General features: G+C 39.4%; 1 protein-coding gene across 1 annotated transcript; it reads right to left on the bottom strand.

Annotated features, from left to right (window-relative positions):
- Positions 1–8,242: 8,242 nt before the first annotated feature.
- LOC131952501 (ankyrin-3-like) lies at positions 8,243–14,052 on the bottom strand. The gene is made up of 3 exons (XM_059315188.1): positions 10,908–14,052; positions 10,335–10,490; positions 8,243–8,751 (listed from the first exon to the last, which is right to left on the bottom strand). The coding sequence occupies exons 1-3, from the start codon at positions 14,050–14,052 to the stop codon at positions 8,243–8,245; spliced, it is 3,810 nt and encodes a 1,269-aa protein (XP_059171171.1).
- Between the last annotated feature and the right edge of the window lie 7,013 nt (positions 14,053–21,065).

Genomic DNA, 21,065 nt, shown 5'->3' with positions numbered 1-21,065 from the left:
GAATTATTATTACTATTTTAAATGTTTTAAATAAATAAAATAATTTAAAAAAAAACACCGCGGAAGGACTGCAATAGATAAAAATGTTTGAAAGGGAAAAATTTTTGATTTGATGTGTCTCAGTGTAATCAACATAACTTTTCTGGTTGCTTAAAATTTGTATCATTTTAATTTTCTGTAATCCCAAAATCTCTATTTAAAAGCCTAAACCCCCGCAGCTCACCACGCCGATGGGAAAAAAATAACTTGAATCATCATTTAATTACACATTTGCATTTTCAGGTTTTGTTTTTTTTACAATAAAATTGTAATTAGACGTTTTGTACTAGATTTATGTATAAGAAAACCATCTTAAATGAATGAAAGTAGGCCACAAATAAGAAAGAAGTATTACTATTGTAAATCTGTATCAGTCCTCAAAAGCTGATAACGAAAACTGTAATACTAAAGTGAACATGCAAGGCAAACTGACGCTGTAAAGACATGTCTGAAGTGGTACCCCTACCCCCCCCCCCCAAAAAAAAACAACAAAAAAAACCCCAGCCAATCAACAATTAATTAATCAGTCAAATTCTCAAATGTCTTTTGAAAACCTAAGCGAAACTAGGCAGTATGCCTAGTTTGTTCTAATGCAGTAAGAAATGTTAATGCAAAATTTTGCGGCATCTATAAATCAAACAAAATATTTTTAAAACAAGAAATAAATGTGTTCAAACGTTGGCATGTCTAGCGACAAACGTTAACCTCTGAAATGAAACTCGATACAGAGGTTCATGTGTCTTGAAATGTTGATGCCGCAGTGCGATTAAGCTAAATGTTAACAATAAATAAAACTAAATAACAACTGTAAAACAAAGAAAGCCATTGTGAAAAATCATCATCGTATCGAAATACAGGTGCTGCTGTAACCTGTCCAGCTGAATGAAGTAAACTGTGAAGTTAATTTCAAGTAATCGAATATTAAAACACACTTTTCGTTATAAAAGCTCCGCCAACCCCTTTAAATGGCATAAACAAATTATAATAAATAAACCTGTCAAATTCTTTTAGAAAATACTCTACACCAAAATCTCAACACTCTAACATTTATCACTAGCTCCGCGTTTGAGTGGTAGTCACACGTTGTTCCACTGCACCACTCAGCGATGTACAGCAATTGATAATTTTAACTAGTAATAGTCATAATAATAATTTTAATATTTTCCGATTACATTTAACGATTGCTTGTTCTAAATTAAAATGTTTTATGCAACAAAAATAGATTTAGGTGAAAATGAAAAAGAAAGCAATTATACTTTTTTTGACTTGACTTAATCCACTTTACTTTGCCACACTTGTAACATTCCATTTTGTCCGGTCACTAGCTGTTAATTTTGCAGCCTCAAAAGACATCCTTGCTGCCTTCAGTTCTAGACTCTGCATTCAGGTCCGTCTTGGGCGCTCGCTCTTGGGCTCCCATCGCATGGCGTGTCACATTAGAGTCAGTAGGAGCGGATTAAGCTTGGGCGGGATCCCGGCTGAATCATTTTTGATCTCATATATATATATATATATATATATATATATATATATATATATATATATATATATATATATGTATATATATATATATATATATATATATATGGAAGCGAGATAATAATGGATTATTATAACTTATAGGAATATTCTTCACCGATATTTACAAACCTGCTAATTTAAAAAGCTGTCGTTTATGTTAAATGAGCAGCAAATTGGATACAAAAAGGCTAACCAATATGTACTTATTTTTAGCAAGATTATAATTTTGTAGCCCCCACCCACTACCATCATCGCCGCACACACGCACTCACAAAACACAGAGAAGCGAGATCCGCCTACGTCAACAGTACCCATTAAATGGCTGTTCACTTTATGCCTAAAGAAGTCTTCTAACATACATTGGTTAACCTAGGCTCAACTAAACACCGTAAGCACGCCATACGCGTAAAAAAAGCACAAATACACTTCAATCCTCTTAGGTGTCATCCATTTAGGAGGCCCACAAAAATTGATTTCGATAGACGTCCATTTAAAGAACGCCATCCCTGGCCTCTACACCCGAAACAAACGTTCACTAAAAGTAAAGGCGTAATAGTGTTTGTAAAAGTTTAAGTCACAGAATGTCCACAATGGATTCATTTCGCTTATTTCTATTTAAGCCTAATTTAGGCCTAATAGTCGATTACCTTATTATATGGCCTAAAATAGATCTGCGTGACATAGTTGCCTATTAAGTTGTGTTAAAATAACTAAAATAACACGGGTACTGCCGTATTCGGTTTCACATTGTTTATGCAGATTTTTTTTGTATAAACAATGCAGTGTATGATTGCGATGTCCATATAGACCCTTACTCTTCCCCCCCCCCCCCCCCCCCCCGATTCGCGGTCCACACTTAACCACATTTGTCAAAAATGCTAGTTCCATAAATTGATGATTTCTTATATTCTCCGGATATATTTATCTTAGTCACAAAATAAATTACAAGCTGGTTAATTAGGCCTTAAGGTTTGTGACCAATTATGATTTTTTTTTAAATTTAAGGCTACGAGTTTACAATAGGGGGTAGAACGCAAGACTGCTGACCCAAAAAGTCCTGAACTTTGATCTCAGGCTTAAATTCGAGAACACATAAATCAGATGGGTTCCTATATCATATTTTTAAAAGTAAAAGAGGCTAGGCATCAATCTAGAACTGATCAGAATATCTCCTCATTTGCTGAGGACAACTAAGTATGTGAACTCTTCCTAATATTCCATATGATCACCAGGTCCGAATGGGCAACTACGAAATGCATCGAAGGAGTTTTAATAAAAAATAACAAAATCTAGATATCCTGCACGTAAAAAAATGACTATCCGAAACCTCTATTCTAATAACAAAATGTGAAGCATCTTTCATAACTTTATTGGTAGTGTAGCGAGTAAGCAAAGACGGTCAGGCAGCTTTAATGATTACTGGGTTAGTCTATACTGTTGCTGGTCTGAATTAGAGTGAGAGTTAATTCACATTGTAGACCTTATGACTAACATTTGTATTATCTTATTTTTTAAATTACCACTTCACTACATGATCTGACGCTATCTGACTAAATAACGTTCAAGTGCTGTGCATTTTTAAAAAGGCATCAATCAACTTATTTTTCATAATTCGGCCCGTTTGAATTCAGATTTTGTTTAATTAAAATTTAAAAAAAAAAACATAACCTAATATTTTAATATTTTTCCTATTCCTAACAATCTGTATTTAAAAAAATCACTGTAATTTTATATTCCGGGATAAGGGATGTTGCTGTGTAAAATGAATTCTTAATAGATATAACTATAGTATAGTTAATTCCCTTTATTTGTCGTTTATATGTAAATACCACCTGATATTCAACAACTACTTAACTTTTTTCCCAGTAGCGTATGCGCAGGGGAGCGGGGGGGGGGGGGGGGGGGGGCGGGGGTAGCGGCCGATCCCCCCACGACCATTTTAAAGATGGCGGCGCATTTTTAAGGGATTAATTAAATAAAATTTAAAACTAGTTCCGCAACAAATAAAACGACACCAAAAAACCAACAACAACAAAAGCAAACACATTATTGAAACTACGAATTAAAAACTATCATATGTACCCAAAATATCACATTTTTAACAACTCATCGCAATTAGATTTATAGCCTACTTCTTGACTTACTTATCGGCGCCTAGCTCAGCGCCAAGCATGTGCGAGAAGTTTTTTTGTCACAAGGTCTGGCCACTTTAGCTGTTATCCCTGGTGCATTTTGACCGTCAACCACCTACATATCGATCTCAATCCTTAAATTTAGTCTTTGCTTGAGTTGACAGGCTCAATTTTAAGATCAGTCTAGAAACGTAGGGTAATTGTTTACCTAAAGTGTGCCCCGTAGAATATGATTTTGCTTATCTTTGATATGTAAATACCAGCGCGAAATGAAACTGCGTGTTCCCTACCTGTCAACTGATCTAGAGCATTTTCAAAAGGCATCTATCCAGATGCTTATATTTTTAGGTGGATTGTGTTAAAAACTCTATGAAATTACATGTGTGTTTGGGGGTGGGGGTGGGGGTGGGAGGGGGAGGAAGAGGTAAAAGGAGGAAGGAAGCTGTATACATGTACAGAAAAAAAACGCATTACCACATAACTTCAAAACGTTAGTATGAGCCAAGATTATCAACACATACAGATGTACTTAAAGAACATATACTGAAATACTTCGGCTAAAGTTAGGTAAAACAATATAAATACATTGTGGACAAGAGTAAAACTGCTCCAAAAATGAATAAGCAAACTTCACGTTGTTTATTTTACAATCAGAATCACAGATTTTGAAAAACTTGTTTTTGCAGTTACCAGTAAAGAGGTGTGTAAGCAATATAGTGATCCAACCCATGCCTTATCATGATGTTAAAATCTATTCATTAAAGAACACAAAAAGCAGAAGCTAATTAATTTTTTTTTAAATGTACATTTTAAATATGCAAAACTAATAGTTTAATTAAAATTAAATATACTGTGGGCTATTATTCAGAATGTTGCACCTACTAGATTTGTTAAATTATAGATTTAAAGAACACTTTTATACTAACTCGACTTTTACAAAGTTTCTTTCTGCTGTGATGTTTTAGTTTGTTTAATGATATATATATATATATACATATATATATATATATATATATATATATATATATATATATATATATATATATATATATATATATATATATATATATATACGTACCGGCTAAGTCCTGCACTGGCCTATCTGTAAAGAACTTTGATTTTTTAGTAATCAGCATACACCCGGCATTGCCCACCATAACCACAACCAACCAAACCATAACACAAAAAAAAACCGCAAACATAACACAAACACAAATCAAAACTAAAACACAAAAACAAACCCAAATTCAAACACAAACCCAACCACAAACCCAAACCCAAAGAAAACACAAACTTAAACGCAAGTGCTCAAGGTCTAGCTAGGAGCGCCAAATCGCACCATGCTGAGGATCCAGCTGAACCGCGTGATTCAACTTAGTAAACGACTCTATAGTATCCCAACTTATTCTTAGTCTTATGCGCTCACTTCAACGAACGTAGGCGCCATAGTGTACACAGGAAGGCCCTGTGCACCAAATAGCACCCTCTTGGAGTGCCGGAATACGCCCGGATTAGATTCAGTTAAAGACTCTAGTAACCTTTCTAACCCATAGTCTATCGGACTGTTTAAAACAAAATTATGCACCATAGCGCTCACAGGATAGCCCACGGTGCCAAATCGAACCCTGCCGGGGCGACGGGGAAGCGTCTGATTTAATTTAGCGAACAATTACAATACGCCATGCTTATCCGCAAACGGAAAGAAGTAAACATAGAGAACGTTTAGAAGCTGGCTTCTTAACTGTTATAGATTTAAAAACATTATCGGTGTAAAGCAATGTCATCTGATGGAAACTTTGAAGCTACTAAACATAAACAAAGCTCTTAAAAGAAATTATTTCTTCAATCTTGCCTTTACAATCATACGTTGTAAAACTTTACACTGCTAAATGTACTATTAAAACGCCTGCTTAAAAAATGGTACGCTCTACGATCAGGTAAAAACAAGACGACGTTTATCATGTTTGGTGCGACATACAACAGCGAATTCCCATTCGTGCGCAAAAACAAAGCAAGACACAATAACCTGCTGGAATTCCCTTTCCGAATAAAGATGTCTTTTATTTACGTAAAATGTCTTTGATCAAATATAATAATTAGTAAACAGAACGTTAAGTGTATAAAAGAAATAAAAGGCAGTATTTAAAATATATGTGTTTTATTTACCAAATTGCATTTGATCAATCAACGCTTAATATGTAATTACTTTTTTTCCCAACACCAAAACAAAGTAATAAAAAGTAAAAAAATATTCCCCTGATGTAATGTTTTTTAAAGGGAATTAAGTGTGTTTTCCTAATTTATCAAGAGACATAATGAGTACTAAAAGTTCACACACTTAGAATGTGTGTGAAGGGTGATACATTTTGTTAAAATTTGTTTTATGTAGGCTACATGCCGTCTATTAACACATTAAGTTTGGAAAATAAAATTTGCTTTATAATACCTCAAGATTAATTTTTTATATCATTAATTTAGATGATGAGCACTTTAGATGTAGTCACGGGTCCGCTGCCTGTCTGCTGTCAAATACATACAGAATTCAACTTTATATATTAGACTAGCCGTCCTGGCCAGGCCATGCACTGGCCTCTCTGACAAACCTATCTGTAAACGACCAAGACGTGTGTTTAATAATAAGCATATACCGGGCATTGTTCGGGTTTAGGAACTATATTACTTTTAGAATTAACCAAAATCAAACACAAGAAAACGCAAATATAACACAAACGCAAACACATATACAAACAAAAACGCAAACCGAACCACAAACGCATTTTTTAAAATCTAGTTTAAAAACTAAATTGTACATATTCATTTAAATATAATATAAAAACTAACCAAAGATAGTACTTGTTTAAAAATATCAAATGTTACGTTAATGTATACATTTTTCCTATGGGAGTTCGCATTTTCTGATTACCAAAGATAGTCATATTTTTATCATGTTTAAAAATATATTAGATGTTTTTACATTTCATCCCGTTTGTTTAATGTGCATTTATATTTTAGCTGATATTTTATTACTAATTTACAAAAAAAAAAAGAATAACAAATTTACTGTAGGAACATTTACCTACTTTTTAACCACACTAGGCTAACTAACATATAGTGGAGGATTAGAAAAATCCATAATGGCAAAAGCATATTCCTGTTAGTTATCTTAAAATAATACGGTAATGGTGATCAGCACTGCAAAGGAAGTAGAGTTCACCTGTTTCTATGACATCTGCACAACGTGAGCCAGGAACACTTAAACGCTGAGTGTAGTAATGGACGTCTTTTGTTCTCTAACCCATGTTAGTTCTATAAATATAAATATAACTTAAAAAGATATTATTAACATTAGGTGCTATTATTAGGTGCTTTGACCACAGGTGCTTTGACAATAGGGGGTTTGACCATAATATATAGATTTTTAAAAAAATAGTAATTCTTATTTTATTTAAATTTATGATACAATTGATACGATTTTATACTTGTTTCCTGAGAGTCCATTAATAGAAATTAACATGTACTAAAAAATAGCCAAGAACGATATTTTAGTCTCCACACAAAGGCTGGTATTAGGCTTCATAGATTTATTTTAAATATAAATGGAACAAAAATAATGCGACATATAACAAGTTTTACAAATAAATAATGTAGATGCACTTGAAAAATACATAAATATAAAGGATAACAAAGGATAAAAAAAACATGCCAACAGTATAGTCAAAGAAGTAATACTTGTTAAATTTAGATGACTTGTATTTAAAACATGATGAATTAACATATTATTACATCCTGCCGCAATTTAAAATATAATTACACAACTTTTAAAGTTAATCCTTACAATTTTAGGACAAAGCGCTTGTTATCAAACGCCAGCATTGGACGAACCTCCTGTGATCAAAGACCCTATATGAACAAAAAAACTGTGATCAAAGACCCTACAAGGACAAACCACCTATGGTCAAAGGCGGACACAGCGCTTGTGATCATACACCCGTTGATCAAAGACCCTCTGCTGAGAAAACAGCTGTGGTCAAACCCCCTATGGTCAAAGCCCCGTTATGGTCAAACCCCCCTATGGTCAAACCCCAAATGGTCAAAGCACCTGTGGTCAAAGGTCCGCGCAGCATAAATAAAAACGTGGCGTTTGGCGATACATATTCTAAACAGCATGTTCAAAAATGTACCCAATATCATATACATAATGTTATTAGTATTATTTATAAGTTAAATAAAACATTCTTGAGGATTTACAGTATGATATTCATCAATAAATTACAGTATAGTTTAACATAATTTTAAACTACAGATTAAGACAACTTTTACGTAAATGTGTCTTTCTACGACATGTTGTAACACATACTTGAAGCAAAATTTAAATCAAAATGATAAAATCATAAAATTAAAATTATCTTAAACACATACACACATCAGAGTAATAATTGCGTGTCTATTATCCATTATTTTTTTTAAAAAGAATGCTTCCGCATCAGTTGCATTTATTTTCTTCATAACTTGGCAGTTTTTTTCTTAACAATTTAGGCAAAGAAAATTGTTTACAAGTCCTTCTCAAACCACCACGTATGATGAGTAGGTATTCCTTTTGGCCGTCTTAGTTCCTCAGCTGTGTAGGTGAAAAATTCAAAATCTCCAGTGTCACTAAAATCACGTTTCCAGCTATTTAAGCGTCCATCAAATTGCTCAACAGACATCTTAAAAGCTGAAGTCTGATTAGAGTTTCCAGATTGCAGAAATTTAAAGTCTTCTACCATAAACTGAATTCCAGATCGTAAAATCAAGTACCTTGGGCCATGCTTAACATCAAAATTGTTAGCATTAAATAGAATGCAATCATTTATAAAACCAATGCAAGCTTTAAATAATGGACCCATTTTCTGCAGTTTCAAGTCGTTTAGATTTTCTTTCTTATTTCTAAAATCAAAAGCTGCTTTTAATACATCTTCAGGTAATTCTCGATAGAAATTTTCTGAATAACTTTCACGTCTTTCTACTTCATATTGTATCAATCTTTCTAGCCTGAGCTTGATACGCTCATATAACAAATCTGTGGAAGTAAAAAATGAAATTTAGTATACGCTTTGGAACGTTTTAAACGTGCTAGCCTATGCTTTATGCAAAACATCTGGTGAAATAATAAACAGATGAATCTGGTACCGTTTTACGAGTCAAAAATACTGGCAAATTAAAAAAAAAGTCTAACAAGAAGTCAATTAAATCAAACAACCATTGGGCTAAACATTATGTGAACTTGCACGAAAAACCTCAAATATCAAATAATTACGTTCATTAAACTAATGTTGACATGTTACTGCTTCAAAAAACACATTTAATACATTAAATCAAGCAGATATATTTTAGAACACACAAAGAACTAAACAACCACTTAACAGTACATGTCGAAATTGTAGGGGAACCAGCATACTTAGCACGATCAACAAATACACATTAAATAACTTGAAATCCAATATTCGGTAAATTAACAAGCGTAACAACACCTTGTGACCTACTTAGGTCTGGTAAATTTTATTTTTACATTTGTTATTATACCATAAATGGTCTGTGGTGCAATCACTGGTTTTTTCCACTGTCTTAAGAAAGTCTTAGACTCAGTACTTTTCCATTATGAGATGATTGGTTGATTCGGACCAGGTGATACCCCAACCAATAGCCTTATGATTTGAAGGTGACCTTCCATGTTGCCTAAGTCGATAAATAGACCGCGCACACGTTTCTCTGGGCAGTTACTTGACCAGACATCGTTGAGAGATAATAAGCCCTGTGTGTCGCCGTGTAGTGCTAAGTAGTTTAAGCAGCATATTCTTATATTACTTGTGGTTAAGTAATACTGTATGCTTGTAGAAGTGTTGTGTAAACTGTGGTAATTTTTCTGAAGTGTTAAAAGCTGTGATAGTGTATCATATTATTTTTTCCCACAAATTGTAAGTTGGGTTTTGTTCATTATGTAAATCTATTTTATCCTGTATAAATCTTGTGTCCTGCCTTGAATTTGTACACTCATTAAAAGTTATATGCAGATTAAATGTATTGTTGGCATCAGTAGTTTCTCTAGTGTTTCCCCTAGACGTCAAGTACGAGTCCTAGTGAACTATTGTGTTAGCTTGCTTTTATTTAGGCTTTTCGCCATCTGTGTATAATCATTTAAACGAATCCGGGAGCGTTCGCCAACTATCTGGCTGATAGCTTGGTGTTCGTTACATCTTCAGAATACCCGATAATCAACATTATTCGCACGATACTTCAGCCTGCCAAAGTTGAAAAGACTTCGGCACATGGAAGTTACCAACATAAAACCACACATACACTTAGATTTACCAAACCTAAACAGTTAAAAACAACAAAGTATAATGTGTAAAATAAGTAGAAGCCTAACTACATTCACTAATTAGCTGAATAACTCTCAAAATAGAATAGATGAAATAGAGAGTGACTGGCTACACTGCAAACACACAAATTCGTACAATAGATACTTGAGGATGCGAAGAACAGTACGATTGAATACGTGAGAAAATACATTTTAACAATAAACATATCTACAGCAATAAAACTAACAAAAGCAGGATGAAACATGACCCCGAAATTATCAAATAAAAATTGAGTTACATTTACCATCTATTTGCATCGGAGAAATTTGTAAAGCTGTTTCGGTAGAGAGTTGGATACTTGACCATTCTTCAACTTCCAAAAAAGCTGTTGTAGGCCCAACTTTAAAGCCGTTCTTAAAATTTTCTGGTAAGGATTTCAGAATTTCATCTTTTTTCGGACCTTCATTGAAATTGGATATTACAATAAAGGCTTGTTTTAGCAAAGGTAAAGGCTGACAAAATACACTGTTTAATAATTCTTGAAGTTTGCTATTAAATGAATCGTTCAACCTTAATTTTCGTTGTTGCTCTTCACGAATGTAATTTAAATCATCCGAAGTTATGTAACCCGACGATAAAATATATTTTGTCACATCCAGATTTTTGTTTTTGATTGATAACATGAAAGCCGTTTCATTACCATGCTGTGATATTTTTGTAGTTTTCAGCATTACTCTGTTGCAAACCAGTAGTTTTAAATTATTAAACCAATAATTAGAAAATAGTACCTCAAGTCTCATAGATAATAAAAGACTCCTATAATTTTCGTTAATTAAAGGGTTTGCTCCTCTTTTTAAAAGTAGCTCCACACAAGAACCTGAGTAATAATTTTTATTTTGTAAGTTCTGTAAACAACATATAAGTGGTGTCAGGCCTTCTTCATTAGCTTTATTAATATCAGCTCCATTTTCTAATAAGTCGCTAATTATTCCTAATGAGTTGAGCCTTGAGGCAACCATTAAAGGTGCTATTCCTGTGGAAGACATAATATTGACGTCAGCACCTCGCATCAGAAGAAGGTTCATTATTCTTTTTTTGTTCATGGAGATAGCAGAAATTAATGGTGGATCGGGAACAGCCGAATTAATGTTACAACCTTCGTTAATTAATTGATCGATGACGCCTGATCTGTAGTGTCGTATCGCATTTGTTATTACACTTTCACCGTTTATTACGTAATTAATGTCAGCTCCTGCGGCACACAAAGCGTTTACTACATCAACATCACTGGCTAATGTTAGCGGTGTATTACCGTCTTTCGTCTGCTGGTTGACATCACATCCCATTTTTATGATACGTTTTACAGCCTCCAGGCAGCCGTTTTCTACAGCAAAGTGTAGTGCATTGAAGCCATTTTCAGTACATATATTGATATCAGCTCTGTAGTCTAACAGCTTTAGTGCAATTTCCTCGTTTTCATTTTGTAACGCAACTATCAATGCAGTATTACCTGTATTATTTTGTTTGTCAATAATGTTACATAAGTCTTTGTTCATTTTCTGTCTTTTAACGGGAGGTGGATCCAAACTATCATTTTCTTCACTCATCTCACTTTGTCCAGGAAATAATCTTTTAAGTAAAACATCCATAATATTACAATAGTTTTTTGTAGCACTGGTTTCAGCAGCACAGTGTAGAACAGATTGCCCATTACCATTTAAATGTCCAATATTAGCCGAATTATTCAACAAAGAAGTTACGGTCTCAATGTTGCATTGGGAAGCAAAGTGCAGTGCGGTGTTACCATCCTTATCTGCAATATTTACATCTGCCGAGGAAGTGATGAGATAATTAACGATTTCTGTTGCTTTAAAATATTGGTTTCCTTTTAAGTCCCACACAATACAGTCATCGGCATCAGCATCAGGGTTGCTACCAATAGAGTTTTTCTCGTTGAAGTAGTCAAGCTGCAGTTTTGCAGCCAATATTAATGGCGTTTGCTGATTTTCATCAAGAAAATCAACGTTTCCACCGGCTTTAACTAACAATCTCACGTGTTCTAATTTTCCAGACAAAACGCAATAATGTAAAGGCGTTTTTTTAGTGCTATCCGGAGCATTTACATCCGCTTTATGCTTTAATAGAAGATTAATAATTTCTGAACTTTTTTGTAACTCCTTCAACCTTTCATCCTCACTCATAGTATCATAATTGTCGTATGGATATACTAGTATGCCGACTCGTGACTCTGCTGTGTAGGCAGCAAAATGAAGAGCTGTTTTCCCATCTTTATCTTTAGAATTGACGTTAACGTTTGAGGAGATAAGATATTTTACAATATCCGTTGTGTCGTTGCAGTGAAAGTTACGAAAGTGCTGACTCAGCCATCTTGAAGCCAGTATTAAAGGCGTTTCATTATTTTTATTAGGTAAAGCAATGTCTGCTCCGGCTAAAGCCATCATCTTAAAGTGTTCGAAATTCCCAGTCTTGGCGCTGTAATGTACAGCAGTGTTATCATATTTATCACGATGATTAACATCAGCTCCCTGTTTTAAAAGTTGAATAATAATATCGGTAAATGACCTCTGCACTGCGAACATTAGAGGAGTAGTTTGGTCGATATCAGATAAATTGACATTTTTCGTGTACTTAAGTAAGATCTTTGCTGCGGCGGAATTGTGGTTGTACTTAATGGCAAACAGTAATGGGGTTTCAGACTTTTTATTTCTTATATTTAAATCCAGAAAGCTACTAAGTAGAATCTTTAGTACATCAGCAGGTTTAAAACAAGAAATTTCAGATGTTGACTCTAATTCTGTTTTATAGGATTTTTCATATTGACTTATCATGAAGATAGCATAATGAAGCGCCGTGTTGCCATTTATGTCGGCTGTTGATACATCCGCTACACGTTCAATTAAATACCGGACTAGGTCTGTGTTCATTAGAACTACCACCATCGATAAAACAGGAACTTGGTTTTTTCCAATGCGTACATTAACGTCGGCACCTTTCATAACTATACCTTTTATATTTCTCACATATTCTGCAGCAGTTTTACTTGATAAATAGATTGACCTGGATTCAACTTCTTTTTCAATACACATTTCAAATATTTCATAGTCTAAAATTTTAGCAAGTGGGGTCACTCCAAATTGATCTTTAGTGTTAACTGTGGCACCGGCATTTAATAGTTTCCTAATGGCAGAAATATTTCTATTCCTTGCTGCCACATTCAAAGGCGTTTCACCTTCAGAGGTTTCAGCGTTAACATTAGCACCAGCTTTAATTAAAAAAGCAACTTGTTCAATGTTTTGTGTTTCCACTGCAAAGTGTAATAGAGTCCAGTTGTTTCTGTAGCTAGATTCGGTATGAGAATTTGTTGTATTATAAATATCTACACATTCATTTGTTGTTTTTTGTAAGGACTTTTTAAAAAATGTCTCACTTTCCTTAAATACAAAGTTTACGTCTATTACTTTATTCAATAACATTTGTAAAAGTTCAGGCTTATAGGTAAATCTATGCGTTAAAAAAATGTAGCTTCCCAAATCAACTAAATCTTTTACTAAATCACTACGTCCATGTTGAAACGCTACGAAAACTCCATCTTTTTCAATCCCTGAGTCCCATTGATTTTGAGCTAGACGCTTCTTTTCTCCAGACACAACAGCATCCAAAAAACCATTTTCTCTGGCCATATCTAAAGCCTCAATGCCCTTCTCACAAGAAAGGAAAGCGCCATGTTGAAGCAGTTCTCGTACAGCAGTTGTGTGCCCCTTGTCAACAGCAAGAGACAAAGCTGTGTAGCTGCCACCAGAAGATCTGCTGATCTCCAGATAAGCTCCAGCTTCAAGTAGAGCTCTCAGAACTTGGAGGTTGTCACGTTCCACTGCCAGCATTAATGCTGTGTAGCCATTGCCGTTTTTAGAATTAATTTGTATTTTGTTAATCTTTGCATTTGTTTGTGCGGCTGTGAAAATTTTATCCACGATGCCGTCACTTACTCCACTTGAAGCCATTCTGTGAAACAATATTGTGTATAAACTTATTTTTATGTATAGGAACTAGGACGAAAAACATCTTTACTTTGAAAATAAAATTAAAATTTCAACACTATTAATAATGCAGTATATATTTTACTAAATATCCATCCATATACGGGAATGCTAAAAAAATTGATTAGCTTTCTTACTTCCTAGTTTAACAAAAAGTCTGGTGTGGCATGTGTAGCCGGATGTAACGATTTTTTTTTGTAGGCTAGTGTGTAGTCTGGTGTTTCAAGTGTAGCCTGGTGTGGCTAGTTGTGTGTAGCCTGGTGTGGCTGATCTGTATAGTTTGGTGTGGCTAGTTGTGTGTAGCCTGGTGAAACTAGTTGTTTGTAGCCTGCTGTGGCTAGTTGTGTGTAGCCTGGTGAAACTAGTTGTTTGTAGCCTGCTGTGGCAAGTTGTGTGTAGCCTGGTGTGGCTAGTTGTGTGTAGCCTGGTGTCGCTAGTTGTGTGTAGCCTGGTGTGGCTGATCTGTATAGTTTGGTGTGGCTAGTTGTGTGTAGCCTGGTGTGGCTAGTTGTGTGTAGCCTGGTGTGGCTAGTTGTGTATAGTCTGGTGTGGCTAGTTGTGTGTAGCCTAGTGTGGCTAGTTGTGTGTAGCCTGGTGTGGCTCATCTGTGTAGCCTGGTGTGGCTAGTTGTGTGTATCCTGATTTGACTAGTTGTGTGTAGCCTGGTGTGGGTAGTTGTGTGTAGCCTGGTGTGGCTAGTTGTGTGTAGCCTGGTGTGGCTAGTTGTATGTAGCCTGGTGTGGCTAGCTGTGTGTAGCCTGGTGTGGCTAATTGTGTGTAGCCTGGTGTAGCTGATCTGTGTAGCCTGATGTGGCTAGTTGTGTGTAGCCTGGTGTGGCTAGTTGTGTGTAGCCTGGTGTGGCTGATCTGTGTAGCCTGATGTGGCTAGTTGTGTGTAGCCTGGTGTGGCTAATTGTGTGTAGCCTGGTGTAGCTGATCTGTGTAGCCTGATGTGGCTAGTTGTGTGTAGTCTGATGTGGCTAGTTGTGTGTAGCCTGGTGTTGCTATTTGTACGTAGCCTGGTGTCGCTGATCTGTATAGTCTGATGTGGCTAGTTATGTGTAGCCTGGTGTGGCTAGTTGTGTGTAGCCTGGTGTGGCTAGTTGTGTTTAGCCTGGTGTGGCTAGTTTTATGTAGCCTGGTGTGGCTAGTTGTGAGTAGCCTGGTGTGGCTAGTTGTGTGTAGCCTGGTGTGGCTAGTTGTGTGTAGCCTGGTGTGGCTAGTTGTGTGTAGCCTGGTGTGGCTAGTTGTGTGTAGCCTGATGTGGCTAGTTGTGTGTAGCCTGGTGTGGATGATCTGTGTAGCTTGGTGTGGCTAGTTGTGTGTAGCCTGGTGTGGCTAGTTGTGTGTAGCCTGGTGTAGCTAGTTGTTTGTAGCCTGGTGTGGCTATTTGTGTGTAGCCGGGTGTGGCTAGTTGTGTGTAACCTGGTTTGGCTAGTTTTATGTAGCCTGGTGTGGCTAGTTGTGTGTAACCTGGTTTGGCTAGTTTTATGTAGCCTGGTGTGGCTAGTTGTGTGTAGCCTGGTGTGGCTAGTTGTGTGTAGCCTGGTTTGACTAGTTTTATGTAGCCTGGTGTGGCTAGTTGTGTGTAGCCTGGTGTGGCTAGTTGTGGGTAGCCTGGTTTGACTAGTTTTATGTAGCCTGGTGTGGCTAGTTGTGTGTAGCCTGGTTTGGCTAGTTTTATGTAGCCTGGTGTGGCTAGTTGTGAGTAGCCTGGTGTGGCTAGTTGTGTGTAGCCTGGTGTGGCTAGTTGTGTGTAGCCTGGTGTGGCTAGTTGTGTGTAGCCTGATGTGGCTAGTTGTGTGTAGCCTGGTGTGGATGATCTGTGTAGCTTGGTTTTGCTAGTTGTGTGTAGCCTGGTGTGGCTAGTTGTGTGTAGCCTGGTGTAGCTAGTTGTTTGTAGCCTGGTGTGGCTATTTGTGTGTAGCCTGGTGTGGCTAGTTGTGTGTAGCCAGGTTTTGCTAGTATTATGTAGCCTGGTGTGGCTAGTTGTGTGTAGCCTGGTGTGGCTAGTTGTGTGTAGCCTGGTGTGGCTAGTTGTGTGTAGCCTGGTGTGGCTAGTTGTGTGTAGCCTGGTTTGGCTAGTTGTATGTAGCCTGGGGTGGCTAGTTGTGTGTAGCCTGGTTTGGCTAGTTTTATGTAGCCTGGGGTGGCTAGTTGTGTGTAGCCTGGTTTGGCTAGTTTTATGTAGCCTGGTGTGGCTAGTTGTGTGTAGCCTGGTTTGGCTAGTTTTATGTAGCCTGGTGTGGCTAGTTGTGTGTAGCCTGGTGTGGCTAGTTGTGTGTAGCCTGGTGTGGCTAGTTGTGTAGCCTGGTGTGGCTAGTTGTGTGTATCCTGGTGTGGCTAGTTTTGTGTAGCCTGGTGTGGTTGATTTGTTTAGCCTGGTGTTGCTAGTTGTGTGTAGCCTGGTGTGGTTAATTATGTGTAGCCTGGTGTGGCTGATTTGTTTAGCCTGGTGTTGCTAGGTGTGTGTAGCTTGGTGTGGCTGATTTATGTAGCCTGGTGTGGCTAATTGTGTGTAGCATGGTGTGGCTAGTTGTGTGTAGCATGGTGTGGCTAGTTGTGTGTAGCCTGGTGTGGCAAGTTGTGTGTAGCCTGGTGTGGCTAGTTGTGTGTAGCCTGGTGTGGCTAGTTGTGTGTAGCCTGGTGTGGCTAGTTGTGTGTAGCCTGGTGTGGCTAATTGTGTGTAGCCTGGTGTGGCTAGTTGTGTGTAGCCTGGTGTGGCTAATTGTGTGTAGCATGGTGTGGCTAGTTGTGTGTAGCCTGGTGTGGCTAGTTGTGTGTAGCCTGGTGTGGCTAGTTGTGTGTAGCCTGGTGTGGCTAATTGTGTGTAGCCTGGTGTGGCTAGTTGTGTGTAGCCTGGTTTGGCTAGTTTAGTGTAGCCTGGTGTGGCTAGTTGTGTGTAGCCTGGTGTGGCTGATCAGTGTAGCCTGGAGTGGCTAGTTGTGTATAGCCTGGTGTAGCTAGTTGTTTGTAGCCTGGTGTGGCTAGTTGTGTGTAGCCTGGTGTGGCTAGTTGTGTGTAGCCTGGTGTGGCTAGTTGTGTGTAGCCTGGTGTGGTTAATTATGTGTAGCCTGGTGTGGCTGATTTGTATAGCCTGGTGTGGCTAATTGTGTGTAGCCTGGTGTGGATGATTTGTGTAGCCTGGTGTGGCTAGTTGTGTGTAGCCTGGTGTGGTTAATTATGTGTAGCCTGGTGTGGCTGATTTGTATAGCCTGGTGTGGCTAATTGTGTGTAGCCTGGTGTGGCTAGTTGATTGAAGCCTGGTGTGGCTGATATGTATACTTTGGTGTGGCTAGTTGTGTAGCCTGGTGTGGCTAGTTGTGTGTATCCTGGTGTGGCTAGTTGTGTGTAGCTTGGTGTGGCTAGTTGTGTGTAGCTTGGTGTGGCTAGTTGTGTGTAGCCTGGTGTGGCTAGTTTTGTGTAGCCTGGTGTGGTTGATTTGTTTAGCCTGGTGTTGCTAGTTGTGTGTAGCCTGGTGTGGCTAGTTGTGTTTAGCCTGGTGTGGCTAGTTGTGTGTAGCCTGGTGTGGCTAGTTGTGTGTAGCCTGGTGTGGCTAGTTGTGTTTAGCCTGGTGTGGCTAGTTGTGTGTAGCCTGGTGTGGCTAATTGTGTGTAGCCTGGTGTGGCTAGTTGTGTGTAGCCTGGTGTGGCTAGTTGTGTGTAGCATGGTGTGGCTAGTTGTGTGTAGCCTGGTGTGGCTAGTTGATTGAAGCCTGGTGTGGCAGATGTGTATAGTTTGGTGTGGCTAGTTTTGTGTAGCCTGGTGTGGCTAGTTGTGTGTAGCCTGGTGTGGCTAGTTGTGTGTAGCCTGGTGTGGCTAGTTGTATGTAGCCTGCTTGGCTAGGTGTGTGTAGCCTGGTGTGGCTAGTTGTGTGTAGCTTGGTGTGGCTCATCTGTGTAGCCTGATGTGGCTAGTTGTGTGTAGCCTGGTGTGGCAGGTTGTGTGTAGCTTGGTGTGGCTAGTTGTATGTAGCCTTGTGTGGCTAGGTGTGTGTAGCCTGGTGTGGCTAGTTGTGTGTAGCCTGGTGTGGCTAGTTGTGTGTAGCCTGGTGTGGCTAGTTGTGTGTATCCTGGTGTGGCTAGTTGTGTGTAGCCTGGTGTGGCTAGTTTTGTGTAGCCTGGTGTGGTTGATTTGTTTAGCCTGGTGTTGCTAGTTGTGTGTAGCTTGGTGTGGCTGATTTATGTAGCCTGGTGTGGCTAATTGTGTGTAGCATGGTGTGGCTAGTTGTGTGTAGCCTGGTGTGGCAAGTTGTGTGTAGCCTGGTTTGGCTAGTTGTGTGTAGTCTGGTGTGGCTAGTTGTGTGTAGCCTGGTTTGGCTAGTTTTATGTAGCCTGGTGTGGCTAGTTGTGAGTAGCCTGGTGTGGCTAGTTGTGTGTAGCCTGGTGTGGCTAGTTGTGTGTAGCCTGGTGTAGCTAGTTGTTTGTAGCCTGGTGTGGCTAGTTGTGTGTAGCCTGGTGTGGCTAGTTGTGTGTAGCCTGGTGTGGATAGTTTGTGTAGCCTGGTGTGGCTAATTGTGTGTAGCCTGGTGTGGGTAGTTGTGTGTAGCCTGGTGTGGCTAGTTGTGTGTAGCCTGGTGTGGCTAATTGTGTGTAGCCTGGTGTGGCTAGTTGTGTGTAGCCTGGTGTGGCTAGTTGTGTGTAGCCTGGTGTGGCTAGTTGTGTGTAGCCTGGTGTGGCTAATTGTGTGTAGCTTGGTGTGGCTAGTTGTGTGTAGCCTGGTGTGGCTAGTTGATTGAAGCCTGGTGTGGCAGATGTGTATAGTTTGGTGTGGCTAGTTTTGTGTAGCCTGGTGTGGCTAGTTGTGTGTAGCCTGGTGTGGCTAGTTGTGTGTAGCCTGGTGTGGCTAGTTGTATGTAGCCTGCTTGGCTAGGTGTGTGTAGCCTGGTGTGGCTAGTTGTGTGTAGCTTGGTGTGGCTCATCTGTGTAGCCTGATGTGGCTAGTTGTATGTAGCCTTGTGTGGCTAGGTGTGTGTAGCCTGGTGTGGCTAGTTGTGTGTAGCCTGGTGTGGCTAGTTGTGTGTAGCCTGGTGTGGCTAGTTGTGTGTAGCCTGGTGTTGCTATTTGAATGTAGCCTGGTGTCGCTGATCTGTATAGTCTGATGTGGCTAGTTGTGTTTAGCCTGGTGTGGCTAGTTGTGTGTATCCTGGTGTGGCTAGTTGTGTGTATCCTGGTGTGGCTAGTTGTGTGTAGCCTGGTGTGGCTAGTTTTGTGTAGCCTGGTGTGGTTGATTTGTTTAGCCTGGTGTTGCTAGTTGTGTGTAGCTTGGTGTGGCTGATTTATGTAGCCTGGTGTGGCTAATTGTGTGTAGCATGGTGTGGCTAGTTGTGTGTAGCCTGGTGTGGCAAGTTGTGTGTAGCCTGGTTTGGCTAGTTGTGTGTAGTCTGGTGTGGCTAGTTGTGTGTAGCCTGGTTTGGCTAGTTTTATGTAGCCTGGTGTGGCTAGTTGTGAGTAGCCTGGTGTGGCTAGTTGTGTGTAGCCTGGTGTGGCTAGTTGTGTGTAGCCTGGTGTAGCTAGTTGTTTGTAGCCTGGTGTGGCTAGTTGTGTGTAGCCTGGTGTGGCTAGTTGTGTGTAGCCTGGTGTGGATAGTTTGTGTAGCCTGGTGTGGCTAATTGTGTGTAGCCTGGTGTGGGTAGTTGTGTGTAGCCTGGTGTGGCTAGTTGTGTGTAGCCTGGTGTGGCTAATTGTGTGTAGCCTGGTGTGGCTAGTTGTGTGTAGCCTGGTGTGGCTAGTTGTGTGTAGCCTGGTGTGGCTAATTGTGTGTAGCCTGGTGTGGATTGCTGTGTGTAGCCTGGTGTGGCTAGTTGTGTGTAGCCTGGTGTGGCTAGTTGTGTGTAGCATGGTGTGGCTAGTTGTGTGTAGCCTGGTGTGGCTAGTTGTGTGTAGCCTGGTGTGGCTAGTTGTGTGTAGCCTGATGTGGCTAGTTGTTTGTAGCCAGGTTTTGCTAATCTGTATAGTCTGGTTTGGCTAGTTGTGTGTAGCCTGGTTTGGCTAGTTTTATGTAGCCTGGTGTGGTAGTTGTGAGTAGCCTGGTTTGGCTAGTTTTATGTAGCCTGGTGTGGTAGTTGTGAGTAGCCTGGTGTGGCTAGTTGTGTGTAGTCTGGTGTGGCTAGTTGTGTGTAGCCTGGTTTGGCTAGTTGTGTGTAGCCTGGTGTAGCTAGTTGTTTGTAGCCTGGCGTGGCTAGTTGTGAGTAGCCTGGTTTGGCTAGTTTTATGTAGCCTGGTGTGGTAGTTGTGAGTAGCCTGGTGTGGCTAGTTGTGTGTAGCCTGGTGTAGCTAGTTGTTTGTAGCCTGGGGTGGCTAGTTGTGTGTAGCCTGGTGTAGCTAGTTGTTTGTAGCCTGGTGTGGCTAGTTGTGTGTAGCCTGGTGTGGCTAGTTGTGTGTAGCCTGGTGTGGCTGAATTGTATAGCCTGGTGTGGCTAATGGTGTGTAGCCTGGTGTGGCTGATTTGTGTAGCCTGCTGTTGCTAGTTGTGTGTAGCTTGGTGTGGCTAGTTGTGTGTAGCCTAGTGTGGCTAGTTGTGTGTAGCCTGGTGTGGCTAGTTGTATGTAGCCTGGTGTGGCTGATCTGTATAGTTTGGTGTGGCTAGTTGTGTAGCCTGGTGTGGCTAGTTGTGTGTATCCTGGTGTGGCTAGTTGTGTGAATCCTGGTGTGGTTGATTTGTGTAGCCTGGTGTTGCTAGTTGTGTGTAGCTTGGTGTGGCTGATTTAAGTAGCCTGGTGTGGCTAGTTGTGTGTAGCCTGGTGTGGGTAGTTGTATGTAGCCTGGTGTGGCTAGTTGTTTGTAGCCTGGTGTGGCTAGTTTTATGTAGCCTGGTGTGGCTAGTTGTGTGTATCCTGATGTGACTAGTTGTGTGTAGCCTGGTGTGGCAAGTTGTGTGTATCCTGGTGTGGCTAGTTGTGTGTAGCCTGGTGTGGCTAGTTGTGTGTAGCCTGGTGTGGCTAGTTGTGTGTAGCCTGGTGTGGCTAGTTGTGTGTA

This window comes from Physella acuta, unplaced genomic scaffold, assembly GCF_028476545.2.
Source record: "Physella acuta isolate Inbredline_101_S28 unplaced genomic scaffold, ASM2847654v3 ptg000875l, whole genome shotgun sequence".
In the NCBI taxonomy this organism is placed as follows: domain Eukaryota; kingdom Metazoa; phylum Mollusca; class Gastropoda; family Physidae; genus Physella; species Physella acuta.
This window is presented reverse-complemented; position numbering and strand designations above follow the sequence as displayed.

What these genes read in the sequence shown, in the direction of transcription:
- LOC131952501 (XM_059315188.1), bottom strand. Translation starts at nt 14,052, where the DNA reads ATGGCTTCAAGTGGAGTAAGTGACGGCATCGTGGATAAAATTTTCACA. An exon ending in AAATAAAAATTATTACTCAG is followed by an intron (nt 10,491 to 10,907) that starts GTTCTTGTGTGG and finishes ATTTCAATGAAG; the next exon opens with GTCCGAAAAAAGATGAAATT. An exon ending in TTCTCCGATGCAAATAGATG is followed by an intron (nt 8,752 to 10,334) that starts GTAAATGTAACT and finishes TTACTTCCACAG; the next exon opens with ATTTGTTATATGAGCGTATC.